A 14810-nucleotide genomic window follows, 5' to 3' on the forward strand; every position below is an offset into this window, starting at 1 on the left:
CCACAAACCCTAAGGCTAACCTCACAGGTACCTACCTGACCCTAAAACTAACATAAACTCAATTCACACCTTGGTCCTAAACTATTATTGAAAAATTCATTTTGCAATTGTTTCCTAACGTCCAATGTGTGTAAAGCAAGTAGTGCTGGGCGGTATTCTGGTTTGTCCCGAAAACCGATTTCCATTTTTGTTATTTTCCAAATACTGTCATACAGATTAAAATAGCCTTAACACATTTGTAGCGTTACGTTGCGCCCGCTAGTAAAGTGTTCCATGGGGGCACTTCTCTGGGCAGCACCCTGCATGCAGGAACTAGCAGCACACAGGGAAAGCTAGAGTCATTGTGGGAGCAGCCTTCTCAGTACCTGGCAGCAGGTGATGATTGTGTCGCCTACGTTGGCATACAAAAAACAAATAACTCCCATTTTCACCATCGCATCATGTAGAACTCCCCTCTTCAGTGACGTGCAAAGATAGACTTCATGTTTGAAGTGAATTTGCCTGATAATGATCAACCCTCCTCCTTCACGACTGTACCTGCCTGCCCTCACTGAGGATGTGACGTAGGCCCAGAATGTGCCACTAATGTCTCCAACCAGRGAAGGAAGAAAAGACAGAGGTACAGGAACAGAAAAAAGTYAAGAAATRGTTTCTTTGCAGAAAGTAACTTCAGCTGACCGCAGTTTACTGATGGTTTATATTTTTCAACATCAGCCTGAGCTGTGATGGAAAGAAACAACCTTCCAATAATACAAATAATGGTTAAAAATACAGTGATATAAAGTTTTGGTCATACAGCACTATCTACAAGTGCAGTTTGTAGTGACAGATCAACATTTCAGACTCTCAACAAAATCTGCTGAGACCTGTATGTGGGATGTTTCCTACTAAAGGAGCTAACATGGTGGCAAGATGTGCTGCTGCTCATGGCTCATTCTTTGTGTTTATAGAGTGGCTTTGAAAGTGATCTGCAGGTTTGGGCTTAGGGCTAGGCAGATTCTGCTGCTTGGAGCTGTCTGTTTCCTGGGATGTTCTGACTACTGTTTCTTTTGTAATGAACTGATAAGAAATCATCAAGCTGGCACTTCCTGTCTCCCTTAGTTTTACCATTATAAGTACATTCACATGTTATCTCTGCTGTTGTATTTGCTCATGTTGCTTGCTCTGCTTAATTTCTCTTTATGAGTGTAGATCAGACTGCCTCTGCTTGAATATTTATAGGACATATGGCGTACCAGTTAGCTTTCAGGCAGACTGCTTCACTAGCCTGAAACTGCAAGAAATGTGGTTCCTGTAGTCTTTGTGTGCTCTTGTGTGATTCAATATAAATGTTTTCACTTTCTTTTAGGTAGATTAAAGTGATAAATGAGATTGAGTAGACAGCTACTGTCTGCTAGCCAATTTAATAATTAGCAGCAATTTACATTTTTTAACATATACACTTAGATACAACTATTGATCCCTTGGGAAGATTATCTCAGGGAAATTAAAATCCAGCAGCGTCATGTAAAAAGGGACAGTAAAAGCACACAGCATAAATAATGCAAATTAAAAATAATATACACACATGTGTTTAACAGTAAATAACCAGTTACTGACTATTTTAAGGTGGTTGTGGCATCTGCTGCTGCTTCTAATAGCCATCCATTATCCACTGCTTGTTCCAGAGTCAGGCCTCGGGGCAGCAGCTTGAGTAGGGAGGTCCAGACCTCTCTTTGCCCAGCTACCTCTTCCAGCTTCAAGTAGGGTTGGGCATAATCGTATCGTGTGCAATTAATCGTCAGAAAAACATTAACCGATTACTTTATGGCACTTGACGATTAATACGATTAATGCCACCAGGCAGACTGACTGGGGATTACTCCGGTCAGTCCTCTTAGTGCTCCTCTCTGCTTCAAATATGATAAACTTTAAAAATAAAGTTCTGTAATTTATTTATCTATCAACACAATTGATGTATAGCCTGAAGTCTGTAATTTTCACACAATTTGGAACATTTTTTTACAAAGAGCAAATCTTTCCCACTAAATTGGTCATGTGACTACAAAATAAGGGTGTCCAGGGACTCCAGGGGATTAATCATCAAATTAATTGTTATCGGCTAAATACACAATTAATCGGGATTAAGTTTTTTGTCAATATTGCCCAACCCTAGCTTCAAGGTGTTCCCAGGCCAGCCGAGAGACTATAGTCTCTCCAGCGTGTCCTGGGTCTTCCTCGGGTTCTCCTCCCTGTCAGACATGCCTGAAGCACCTCTAGGGAGGTGTCCAGGAGGCATCATTACCAGGTGCCCAAAGCACCTGAACGGGCTCCTTTCAATGTGGAGGAGCAACGGCTCTACTCTGAGTCTCTCCTGGATGACTGAACTTTCCAGCCTATCCCTAATGGAGAATCCAGCCATTACTTGCGATCTTGTTCTTTCAGTCACTACTCAAAATTCTTGAACGTATAGGTGAGAGGAGGAATGAAGACTGACGGGTAAACAGACAGCTTTACCTTACAGCTCATCTCCGTCTACCACAACAGACTGGTACAGAGTCCGCAACACTGTGGAATCCACACCAATCCATCTATCAATCTCACATAGGCTTGGGCGGTATGAAGGTATTTTGTTATACCGCAGTATCAAAATATGACGGTATAAAAAATTATGATGGTATGAATGACATGAGGTGAAGCGCATATGAAAGCTAAGACAGAAGATGCCCCCATGTTGCATTGCAACTTTTATTCTCTGATGAAAGCTAGTTTAGCATTTCCTTTGGAAATCAAGATCCCAGAGTCTGAGGTAAGAGAGGAGAGGCGTATAATCCATGTTGCTTGAAGTCCAGTGTAAAGTTTCCACAGTCAGTGATGGTTTGGGGTGCCATGTCATCTGCTGGTGTTGGTCCATTGTGTTTTCTGAGGTCCAGGGTCAACACAGCCGTCTACCAGGAAGTTTCAGAGCACTACATGCTTCCTGCAGCTGACCAACTTTATGGAGATGTAGATTTCATTTCCAACAGGACTTGGYACCTGCACACAGTGCCAAAGCTACCAGTACCTGGTTGAAGGACCATGGTATCCCTAGACTTCATTGGCCAGCAAACTCCCCTGACCTCAGCTCCATAGAAAATCTATGGAGTATTGTGAAGAGGAAGATGTGATACACCAGACCCAACAATTCAGAAGAGCTGAAGGCCACTATCAGAGCAAGCTGGGCTATCATAACACCTGAGCAGTGCTGCAGACATTTTTTTTGTATTGGTCTTAAGTGATATTCTAATTTTCTGAGATACTAAATTTTGGATTTTCATTAGTTGTCAGTTATAATCATCAAAATTAAAAGAAATAACATTTGAAATAAATCAGTAAGAATATACAAGTTTCACTTTTTGAATGGAATTATTGAAATAAATCAACATTTTCATGATATTCTAGTTTTATGATCAGCACATGTGTATATCTTAAACATAAAAAAATTTCATAAGTCGGAATTAGGTGTCTAAAATGTTATGGTGTGACAGGGCTTTTCTATAGTTTATTTACCATGTTTAGTCTTGTGTGAAAACAATGTGATTTTATTTTGAGACATAAAATAATTAAGTAAAGTTATGAAGTTTAAATGTAAGAAAAATGTACATGCTAGGCTTTATTGTCAAAAGCTAGATCAGCAAAGATTCACAAGCAAAGCAGAAGCAAACAGAACCATTTAATTTGGTTCTAAAATGTTAGCAAACTGAATAAAAAAACAATTTGCTTATTGCTGGTTTTTCTGGACTTTTGGCTTTATCTAGAAATTACATTTAGACCTAATAAAGATTGAGAAATCCTGCTTTATATCTTAATAGTGAAAGTGTGTTTAGTTAAAAAAAATTAAAAATCTTCCTCAGACTTTATATATTGAAATAATTCATTGTCAATATTTAATGTCTGGTAACATTTCTTTTTAACCTTTTACACCCAGTGTTTTATCATGAGAGACATCCTTTGCCCCAGTGAAACAAACCCTCCTGTGAGTAATTCCTCTGACTTTGTCCCCTCTGAGATCTGGACCTCTTAACTCAGGGCAGAAATGGTGACACTTCCTTTTATATCATCTTAAATGAAAACCTGTCTTCCCTGCATTATCTTTTTCTTATTTTTATTTTTCTTCAGGACTTTCTTTGGAACTGATTTCGAAACAAAGTAGTTTTCCTGTTCTGTATACGTGCAGATGTTTAAGAAGTCACCACTTCTGCTCAGTATGTGAAGCCTCAGATAGTCTTTAGTTTAATACTGACTGTAAAGAAACACAAACAGGTTAATCTGCTGAGAAACTTGTGTTGGGTCATGTTAAAGACTGCCATTTGTCATAAATGTTCTAGTTATTTGAATTCCTCCTAAATTGACAAAGTAATGTATTCTGATCTGTTTTGTTTCCTATGAAATTTGATTTGTGAAGTCCAAAATGGATCAGCTTGCTGTTTACAGCGGACATACAGCAAAAATAGAACTCTCCAGTCTTCCTCTCACATGGTTCATATTTCATGGCTGTTTAATGGCTTGTTTCCATTGCATGATGTAACACTGCTTAAAGGCCCTGTCACACTAGACAACTGATGCCAACTTATGAACATTTTAAAGACATCAACATTGAAGATGGAATTGAAAAAATCAACAGGAAGCTTCTTTTTTCAGAGTGTGCATAATGTAATTCAAACTAATTGATCAAATATATTACTTTTATTAGCAATTTAGACATAAAAATGTTTCATAAGTTGGCATAAGTTATCTAGTGTGACAGGGCCTTAAGAGTTTGTGGGTTTTCCATGGTACACCATTACTTACCTTTTTCACTAAAATTCCAATCAGACTAAGACAGTTTTATATAGTCACATAAAAATATTGCAATTTGGATACTTAGATTCAGATTAATTCATCTTGTTGTACCTCATTTTGGAGATGAAATATCTATGTATAAAAATAACATTTTGCTTTTCTACAAGTATACAGGAGTAGAAATTAATTTAATCCCTGTACAACCTCAGAGATCTCTGTCCAGAAGAGCTCAGTCCAGAGAACAGTTAAGATCCTGAACAGAACCCTCAGACTCCAAGGCCTCTGGTAAAGTACCTGAGTTTGAAGTGAAGTGGAACCACCCAAATAGACAAACAGGGTGATATAGATATATTTTTTCTTTTTTTTCTTTTTTTACATGTTTTCTCCATGCAAAGGTGAATTTTCTCCAGGTACTCCAACTTTCTCCCACTAACCAAAAACGTGGACATTGAGTAAATTTCATTGGCTTAAAAGTTATTTGGAAAACAGACTACAGTGTGTGGAAATAATAAGACAGTGTCACAATTTAGAAAGCTTTTATGTGGGGTATCCCATTGGTCTGTGATTGGACCAAAATTATTTTTACTTAATATTAATGATATTTGCAATGTTACTAATTTATTAAAATGTATTATTTTTGCAGATGACATTATTTTGTATTGTTCTGGAAACAGTTTAAAAGGGCTATTATCTATTATTGAAATGGAATCAGAAAATCTCAAAACTTGGTTTGATATCAACAAATTATCACTTAGTATAAAAAACTAAATTCATGGTGTTTAGAAATCAAAAAGAAACTACTGGAGATAATAAAAAATAATAAAACTTCAATAATTTCACCTGATAAAAATATATGTTTTGTTTGATGACCATAATGTTTTCTGTAAAATAAAAATAGCATTAAATTAAGATGAAAACCTTCTTTCTTTTCCTTTTTTTAATTTGCAGTATTTCTCCTAGATTCTTTGGGGAAAAACTGACACTCAAAGCTCTTCAMACTACAATCTGTGTCCTCATTTACCCATTCAAACAGCACTCTATTAGGTCTCTACAAAGCTAACATGTACAATCATTTATGGAGACTAATCAGTRCCAATCACATTCATACACTGATGGGACACACATCAGAGGCATTAGGGGTGAAGTGTCTTGCCCAAGGACACAAAAACTGAGACAGCTGGACAGGGGATCGAACCGGTCACAAACTAGTATAAATCCTTTGATTTTTCAATGGGTTATTAGCCAAGCTAGTCAAGGTGAAACTGGACAGATTCCACTGATTAACCCATTATTTGGTACAACTCTAGTGTTTGATGGCTCAGCTTGTGTTACACAATAATTTGAGAGGAATGAAAATTTAATTGGTATATTTTGTTTTCCTACTACCTAACTAAACAGACCATAAAAGGCTCCATGTTTTTAGTATTAATAAATAAAATATTTAAAAGTTATTTCTGGTGGTTTTATTCTTCTGAAATGATTCCCAACATACTGAAGTGTGAGTGAAGTTATTAAAAGATCTGTCCTTGTAGCTGTTTGCTAAATGTGGAACAATGCTTGGAGACAGTTGTCTTGCACCTGTTGGCCTGCTGTTTATGTTTAGTAATGTATGGTTGTCAGGGTAATAGGATCAGTTGTGAAGTGATGTAAGGGAAAGGAAGCAGCTGTAAATATGAGCTGCATTTATCGGAGGATAGGCCATCAGTGTTTATTCAATAATGTATCTCACACTTATTTTTCTGTCATTCAGACTCATGACAATTGTTTTTTTACCTTGATTCCTTTTTTATAAAATCAATAAATAAAAGCATCACGCTATAACTGTTATTTTTATCAGTTTTAGGTGAGCAAACAATCGTTGAAAAGTGTCATGTACAAGGACTAGACTCAAACAAGGGGAAAAGAACAGATATAACTTTTTTCTAACTATGCCTTTAAAAGAATGAGAAAAACAGCATCTTGTATGTAAGAGTAGTGAATGTTGTGGCTTTGCTGCAACTTGTTGAAGATTAAACTGAACTTGTAAAGTGAAAAAAAATTGAACACTAAAGCTGCAAACAGAGAAGAGGAGTCCTCACACACACACATACATATATTTAGGTACATGTACAGGGGTTGGACAATGAAACTGAAACACCTGTTTTTAGACCACAATGATTTATTAGTATGGTGTAGGGCCTCCTTTTGCAGCCGGTACAGCATCAGTTCATCTTGGGAATGACGTATATAAGTCCTGCACAGTGGTCAGAGGGATTTTAAGCCATTCTTCTTGCAGGATAGTGGCCAGGTCACTTCGTGATGCTGGTGGAAGAAAACGTTTCCTGACTCGCTCCTCCAAAACACCCCAAAGTGGCTCAATAATATTTAGATCTGGTGACTGTGCAGGCCATGGGAGATGTTCAACTTCACTTTCATTTTCATCAAACTAATCTTTCACCAGTCTTGCTGTGTGTATTGGTGCATTGTCATCCTGATACATGGCACCCTCTTTGGGATACAATGTTTGAACCATTGGATGCACATGGTCCTCCAGAATGGTTCGGTAGCCCTTGGCAGTGACATGCCCATCTAGCACAAGTATTGGGCCAAGGGAATGATAATGCAGCCCAACCCATCACTGATCCATCCCCATGCTTCACTATGGGCATGCAACAGTCTGGGTGGTACGCTTCTTTGGGGCTTCTCCACATAGTAACTCTCCCGGATGTGGGGAAAACAGTAAAGGTGGACTCATCAGAGAACAATACAGGTTTCACATTGTCCACAGCCCAAGATTTGCGCTCCTTGCACCATTGAAACTAACGTTTGGCATTGGTACGAGTGACCAAAGGTTTGGCTATAATAGCCCGGCCGTGCATATTGACCCTGTGGAGTTCCTGACGGACAGTTCTGGTGGAAACAGGAGAGTTGAGGTGCACATTTAATTCTGCCATGATTTGGGCAGCTGTGGTTTTATGTATTTTTTTTTTTGTGGATACAATCCAGGTTAGCACCTGAAGATCCCTTTCAGACAGCTTCCTCTTGCGTCCACATTTAATTCTGTTGGATGTGGTTGGTCCTTCTTGGTGGTATGCTGACATTACCCTGGATACCATGGCTCTTGATGCATCACAAAGACTTGCTGTCTTGGTCACAGATGCACCAGCAAGACGTGCACCAACAATTTATCCTCTTTTGAACTCTGGTTTGTCACTCGTAATGCTGTGTGCATTGCAATATTTTGAGCCAAACCGTGCTCTTACCCTGCAAATTGAACCTTTACACTCTGCTCTTACTGGTGCAATGTGCAAGTAATGAAGATTGGCCACCAGTCTGGTCCAATTTAGATATGAAACCTCCCACATTAAAATGACAGGTGTTTCAGTTTCATTTTCTAATCCCTGTATATATACAGTAGCAAGCATTTGCACTTGAAGTGCCAGACAGACATTATTGTCCTTAGTTATAACAATTTTGTCGTAAATTTGTGTTTCATAGCAAAAAAATCCAAGTTTGAAATATAGTGAGGAAGCTCTAGATAAATTCATCTCCCTTATCTTAATATTATCTTGAAACATGGGGGTGGAGTTATCCTCTATGTCTTATTATTGTATTGGCCAAATTTGAAATTGATTCTTCAAAATCTATAGAAGCGGTTTGTTCAAATATAAAGGTTCCAATTGTTCAAAAAGCTTCAAAATCATGACTTCAATTGAAAATATATTTTTTCCTGTTTATTTTTTAAGGCAGTGGAGGCTAAGGCAATGGCAGCATACAAACGTGTTGAGGACCGCACTGTGATCGAACACACATTTTCATGAAGATCAGATGTTTTACCTTTCTGTTATAGCAATTTTGTGTTTTTGTGATAAGAAGTCAATGTTTAAGGTTTAGCCATTCCAATACCGTATTAAGCTTAACTTGGGATACCTTTAATCCCCTATTCCTTAATAGTATACTGACCTATTAATATATTAGAAATGACCAAACTATCTGTTAGCTTTAAGTTAGCCATCCAAGAGACACACAAATGTGTGTTCAACATGAGTACCAAAACTTTAGCTTTCAAGGTCAAGCTTGGTCAAGCTGCTAGCGTAGGCAGTGCTGTTGAGCCAACTTGCTAGACCTACTTTTGAGACCCTGATAAGGTCAAAATCACAATATTCAGGTTTAAAAGACTAAAATTAGTCAAAAGCTAAATGCCATTAGCAAAAGCCAAAATGAGCCTAAAATCAAAACAAAAGTTGTCCTGAAGAAACTGAACATTTTGATAAACATCCTTGTGAAGGAAAACTAAGCCTCTGTTAGCAGTCAACATGTGGGCAGTTATCATGTGGGTTAGGATTGTTAGTTAAAATCTGATGACACTCCCAGACTGACAGCCTCCTGTGTGTTACTTTCCTTCTGTGATTGTCCTCTCCATCAATTTATAATCTGATTACGCTCTCTGTCTCTGTCCTCTGCAGATCTGAGATGAAGTAGAGCAGACCCTGCCTTTGCTTTGAAAGAGAGGGAATCACAACCGCAGCTCCAGCCACACAGCCTCCATCATGCAGCCCTGCACTCTTTTCTTCTTCTTCTCCTCCATTTTCATTCTTTCTCTCGTTCCCCGCTGCTTCTCTCAGAATGATGCAGACATTGTTCGTACACGTAACGGTCACGTCCGAGGCATTCGCCTTCCAGTCCCGGGCCACAGCTACATTACTGCCTTCCTGGGCATCCCTTTTGGTGAGCCACCTGTTGGAAAGCGACGTTTTCGTCCTCCTGAACCCAAGCGTCCATGGTCAGACTTGTTAGAGGCCAACGCCTACCCAAATGCCTGTTACCAGTATGTGGACACCTCATTCCCTGGCTTCCAGGGCAGCGAGATGTGGAATCCAAACAGAGAGATGAGTGAGGACTGCCTGTATCTTAATGTCTGGGTGCCTTCTTCTCCCAGACCTCACAATCTAAGTGTCATGGTGTGGATCTATGGTGGAGGTAAGTTGTCTGATCCTAAAGACTAAACTGTCATAATTGAACTATTAGCATCTTATCAAACAGTGGCAGCAAAAAGACCGTGTAGTGTAGAACGAAGCAGCTTAATGACAGATCACCAAGTTTTAGAATGAGGATCTGGAATAAGGGAGGCTATGTGTTGATGAAATGGCCTGCCTGAACATGGTGATGTATGCTTTAGACCCGAGGTCTGCCATTTTTTCAGTCAATGGAGGAATTTATGCTCTTTTAATCAAAAAAATAAAATTATGTTCAAGGCCTCAAAACATGCTAAATAAATTACTAAAGCAAAACATTAGTGAATATAACAGTAAGGCCAATTAATTGAACATTTAATTGTGACTTGTAGCTTTTTTAAATAAAGCAGAAGCCTCCATGTACATTGACTTTAAAATTATTTTACTTTTACTAACAATACCAAGTGAAAAATAAAACAACATTAAGAACAAATAAAATCCCACTTCAAACTAAACAGTGATCGCTGCTATAGATGCAATTATATAAAAATTGACTAGTTAAATTAAAAGACAACAGTAGATAGAATTGCAGAAATGAAATAAATGAATGACAATAAATAATAAAATAATAATAATAATAATAATAATGACAGTTAACCCCTATCTCCAGTGACAGTGGATGATTCATGACTTCTACAGGAAACAATGTAGTGGTTCCTACGTCCTCCAAAAGGAGTCCAATTTGTGTTTTAAGGTCACAAGTCAACTTTTCAAGAGGGATAAAACCATAGATCTGTGACATGACAACATGTCAACTGTATGGGCCTAAGTGTTGAAAATCACAGCAAAATATATTTTTCACCCCAAAACAAAAGATTTGTTATATTTAATTCAGTTCAGTTTATTTAAATAGTGCCAAATCACAACAATTGTCTCAGGGCACAGTACACACAAAAAATAAATAAAAAATAAATCTAAAGAAGAAGCCAGCAGATTGTGTTGAATCTTTACTTCATCACAGTCTTCCATCCTGAGCAAACGGTGGAGAGGAAAAACTCCTTTATAACAGGAAGAAACCTTCAGCAGAATCAGAACCAGGCTCAGGACAGGCGGCCATCTGCCTCAACCAGCTGGGTTTGTAGGGACAGGAAAGAGACACAGACGAACACAGGACTGGTCCTGGTGTATTTTCCTCTGGAAGAGAGACAAAGAAAACACGWTATTGATAGAAATAATTATAATAAATTAGGGCTGGGCGGTATGACCTCAAATTCATATCATGGTATAAATTGAACCCCTTCACAGTAACAGTATATATCACAGTAGAAAATTATCATAAAAAGCAAAGAAAGTGTAATTTTTACAACATTTTTTTTTCAGAAAACCATCATCATAATCAAACCCAGTATTTTTGCTGTAGTGCAAATGAACATAACAGAAGTATAGAAGAATGTTTTATATACAGCATATTGTAAAACGGTTTCAACAACAAATAAAAACATTTCTCAAATTTTCAACAATATCAAAATTAAGTGGATGTTATAACCAGTACTTCAAGTAAAATTAGTCATTTAGACATAAAAAATTWAATTTTGCCTAAAATGTTATAGTGTGACAGGACCTGAAGGGGCTTAAGCTGCACATAGTCCTGTCATAAAACAATTTCAGATAACTGGAATGTAAGTGTGGTGAAGCCAAATAAATGTAATATCTACCTGCCGTACAATGAGCTTCTGCCTGCTGAACTTATCAGCTGCTGCTCTGCTGAAGCCGACTTTAGGCTACATTAGCAAAATGGATTTAGGACTGAACGAACATCCACATCTTTTTATCATCTCTGTGGGTAACAGTACATAAAAAACAAGTTTTTTCTCCAACAACTTAGGTGTGAAAAAACTACGGTTGTTAAAGCTTCGCTCTGTGCAGTACGACGTAACTTTTCTACAGCGGCAGGGGGGAATTCTAAGGATTTATTCTCTCTATGTGTTTTAAAACACTATAATTTCTTCATTATATTTCAAACTCCTCCTGCTCAGTTGTCTCTGCACTCGCAGCTCTGCTGACACAGGTGTGATGACGTAATGACGACAGGACGGTAGAGGGTAAATTTCTACCGTAGGCCAACTTCATACCGTTTCTACCGTCTACCGCATATACCACGTAGCCCTACAATAAACATATAGAGGAGATAGACTAAAGACAGCAGCAGAGTGAGGACGTGCTCAGTTTGTCCTCCAGCAGTCTAAGTCTGTAGCAGCAGAAATTTAATTATAGGATTCATCAAAAAGGAAAGTCTTCAGTCTAATCTTAAAAGTAGACAGAGTGTCAGCCTCWCRGACAGAAACTGGAAGTTGGTTCCACAAGAGAGGAGCTTGATAACTGAAAGCTCTGCCTCCCATTCTACTTTTAGAAACTGGAGGAACCACAAGTAAACCTGCAGTCTGAGAGTGAAGTGCTCTGTTAGGAAAGTATGGAACAATAAGATGTTTAATACATGATGGAGCTTGGTTGTTGAGAGCTTTGTATGTTAGGAGTAATATTTTAAATTCTATTCTAAATTTGACAGGGAGCCAGTGGAGAGAAGCTAAAACTGGAGAAATATGATCTCTCCTTCCAGCTCTCATTAAAACTCTAGCAGCAGCATTTTGGATTAACTGAAGACTTCTTAAAGAGTTTTTTGGACCCAGATGATAACGAATTACAGTAATCCAGTCTAGATGTGATAATTGCATGAATCAGTTTATCTGCATCATTTTTGGACAAAATGTTTCTAAATTTAGTGATATTACGCAGGTGGAAGAAGGCGGTCCTTCTTACATTTTTAATGTGGRGGTTCATATCCTGATCAAAAATAACATCAATTCTTTACATTAGAACTGGAGGCCAGATTAATGCCATCCAGAGAAGGTGAAAGGCTACAAAGTTTATTCCTAAGATGTTCAGGTCCAAAAACCATAACCTGTCTTATCTGAGTTTAGAAGCAGAAAATTAAGAGTCATCCAAGTTTCTATGTCTTTTAAGTCTCCTGCATACTCGCTACAGCTTCTTGACACAACCTGCCAGCAGAACATTTTATCTCCCTGCACATAAGAACTTATTGTGTGATTGGTCAGAAGTTCGTGGGAGTGTTTGTGCTGAAAGCGCTCAGACACTGCGTTTTGCTTCAACCACTCGCATCCCAAAAAAATAAATAAATAAAGCAACTTCCTTCCAGATCCGACTGTTTTACCAGAAAGCAGCAATTCATAAAAATAGTCAAACAGCCAAAACCTCATGGATGGAGATAAAACAGGCATTTTGCAYGGTGGAATCTAACTAATAAAAACATTAGAGGTTTGTTTTAGAGACATTTGTGGATAAATAACATCAGATGACATGTCTCAGACTTTTGTTTCCACATTGTAGATTCCAGCTGGAGGAAACCCCCCCTGTAGTGATGTATGCTGCAGCAGGAGGGRTTTCCCATGAGCTCGGCACAGGGTGTCTCAGGGACTATGAAGGTGTGTGCGAAAACGTGACTGTGCATCGACTGTTTGGCTTTGGAGGGAGTTTGAAGGAGCCTTAAGGCATGGTTGTAGTTTAAGTAACTGATTAGATTCATCAGGTTTCATGGATAAATATAACTGAGAATCATCAGCATAACAATGGAAATGTATCCATGCTGTTTAATAAATTTGCCTTATGGAAGCGTATACAAAGTAAAGTGGATTGTTTCAAGCACTGAACCCTGAGGAACTCCATGATTAGCTCTAGTGTAAGAAGAATATTCATTAACATTAACAAACTGGAATCTATCAATTAAATAAGACTTAAACCAAGCCAAGGTTGTCCTTTGTCAGTTCATAACATTTATGGACAGAATTTCTAGGAGCAGCCGAGGTGTTGAGGGGATCCTTTTTGGTGACCTTAGGATCATGCCTCTGCTTTTTGTGGATAATGTGGTCCATTTGGCTTCATCAGATCCTGATCTCCGGCTCTCACTGGAGCGGTTCACAGCCGAGTGTGAAGCGGCTGGGATGAGAATCAGTGCCTACAAATCCGAGACCTTAGTCTTGAGCCAAAAAAGGGTAGGGTGCCTCCTCCAGGCCGGGGAGGAGGTCCTGCCCCTAGTGGAGGAGTTTAAGTATCTCAAGGTCTTGTTCTCGAATGAGGGAAGAATAAAGCGGGAGATCAACAGGCGGCTTGGTACTGCATCTGTGGTGAAGTGGGAGCTGAGCTGTAAGGCAAAGCGTTTACCGATCAGCCTACATCCCCACCCTCACCTATGGTCAGAAACTTTGGGTAGTGACCAAAAGAACGATCGTGGATACAAGCGAATGAAATGAGTTTCCTCCGCAGGGTGTCTGGGCTCTCCCTTAGAGATAGGGTGAGAAGCTCAGTCATCCAGGAGGGACTCAGAGTAGAGCCGCTGCTCCTCCACATTGAGAGGAGCCAGTTGAGGTGGTTCATCTTGTTAGGATGCCTCCTGGACGCCTCCCTGGTGAGGTGTTCCTGACATGTCCCACTGGAAGGAGATAACTGGAGATAATAATAATATTACATTTATTTGGCTTCACCACACTTACATTCCAGTTACCGGTATCTGAAATTGTTTTATGACTAGGACTATGTGCACGCTTAAGGCCCTGTCACACTAACATTTTAGGCAACTTATGCCAACTTAGAATTTTTTTTTGTCTAAATTACTAATTTGTACTTGACGTATTGTTTATAACATCCCCTTTATTATGACCCCCGCACGTGAAGCGTAAGCAGCAGTCAATATTGTTTTCTTACTGTTAATTTTTTTCCCCCTCCGGAGATTTTTGGTCAACCGTAGCACAGAAACAGCTGCACCGGTCAACATGAAACTTGGCAAGACTGTAGATGAGTCTGACCTACACTGCACCAGCCAACGGTTTTACGATACACCCCTTATTTGAGGAGGGGGCTCCTTTCAAAGTGGGGATGTCAGGACATGAAAAATTGCTTATAACTCAGAAACTGTTCAACATAGCTTCAGATTTCTTTTGTTGTTTAGCTCTGATGAAGCTCTATCCATCAGGCCCACCAATCAGTGCCCCCCCTGCCCAGACC

General features: G+C 38.9%; 1 protein-coding gene across 1 annotated transcript in view; it reads left to right on the forward strand.

Annotated features, from left to right (window-relative positions):
- Positions 1–14810, forward strand: part of ache (acetylcholinesterase (Yt blood group)) — a 34562-nt gene that overhangs the window by 1873 nt on the left and 17879 nt on the right. Inside the window, exon 2 of the mRNA XM_014021724.1 lies at positions 9246–9759. Coding sequence (XP_013877178.1) covers positions 9330–9759 — 430 coding nt within the window. The 5' untranslated portion in view covers positions 9246–9329. The remainder of the gene's footprint in view (positions 1–9245; positions 9760–14810) is intronic.

Source organism: Austrofundulus limnaeus, unplaced genomic scaffold, assembly GCF_001266775.1.
Source record: "Austrofundulus limnaeus strain Quisiro unplaced genomic scaffold, Austrofundulus_limnaeus-1.0 Scaffold302, whole genome shotgun sequence".
Lineage (NCBI taxonomy): Eukaryota > Metazoa > Chordata > Actinopteri > Cyprinodontiformes > Rivulidae > Austrofundulus > Austrofundulus limnaeus.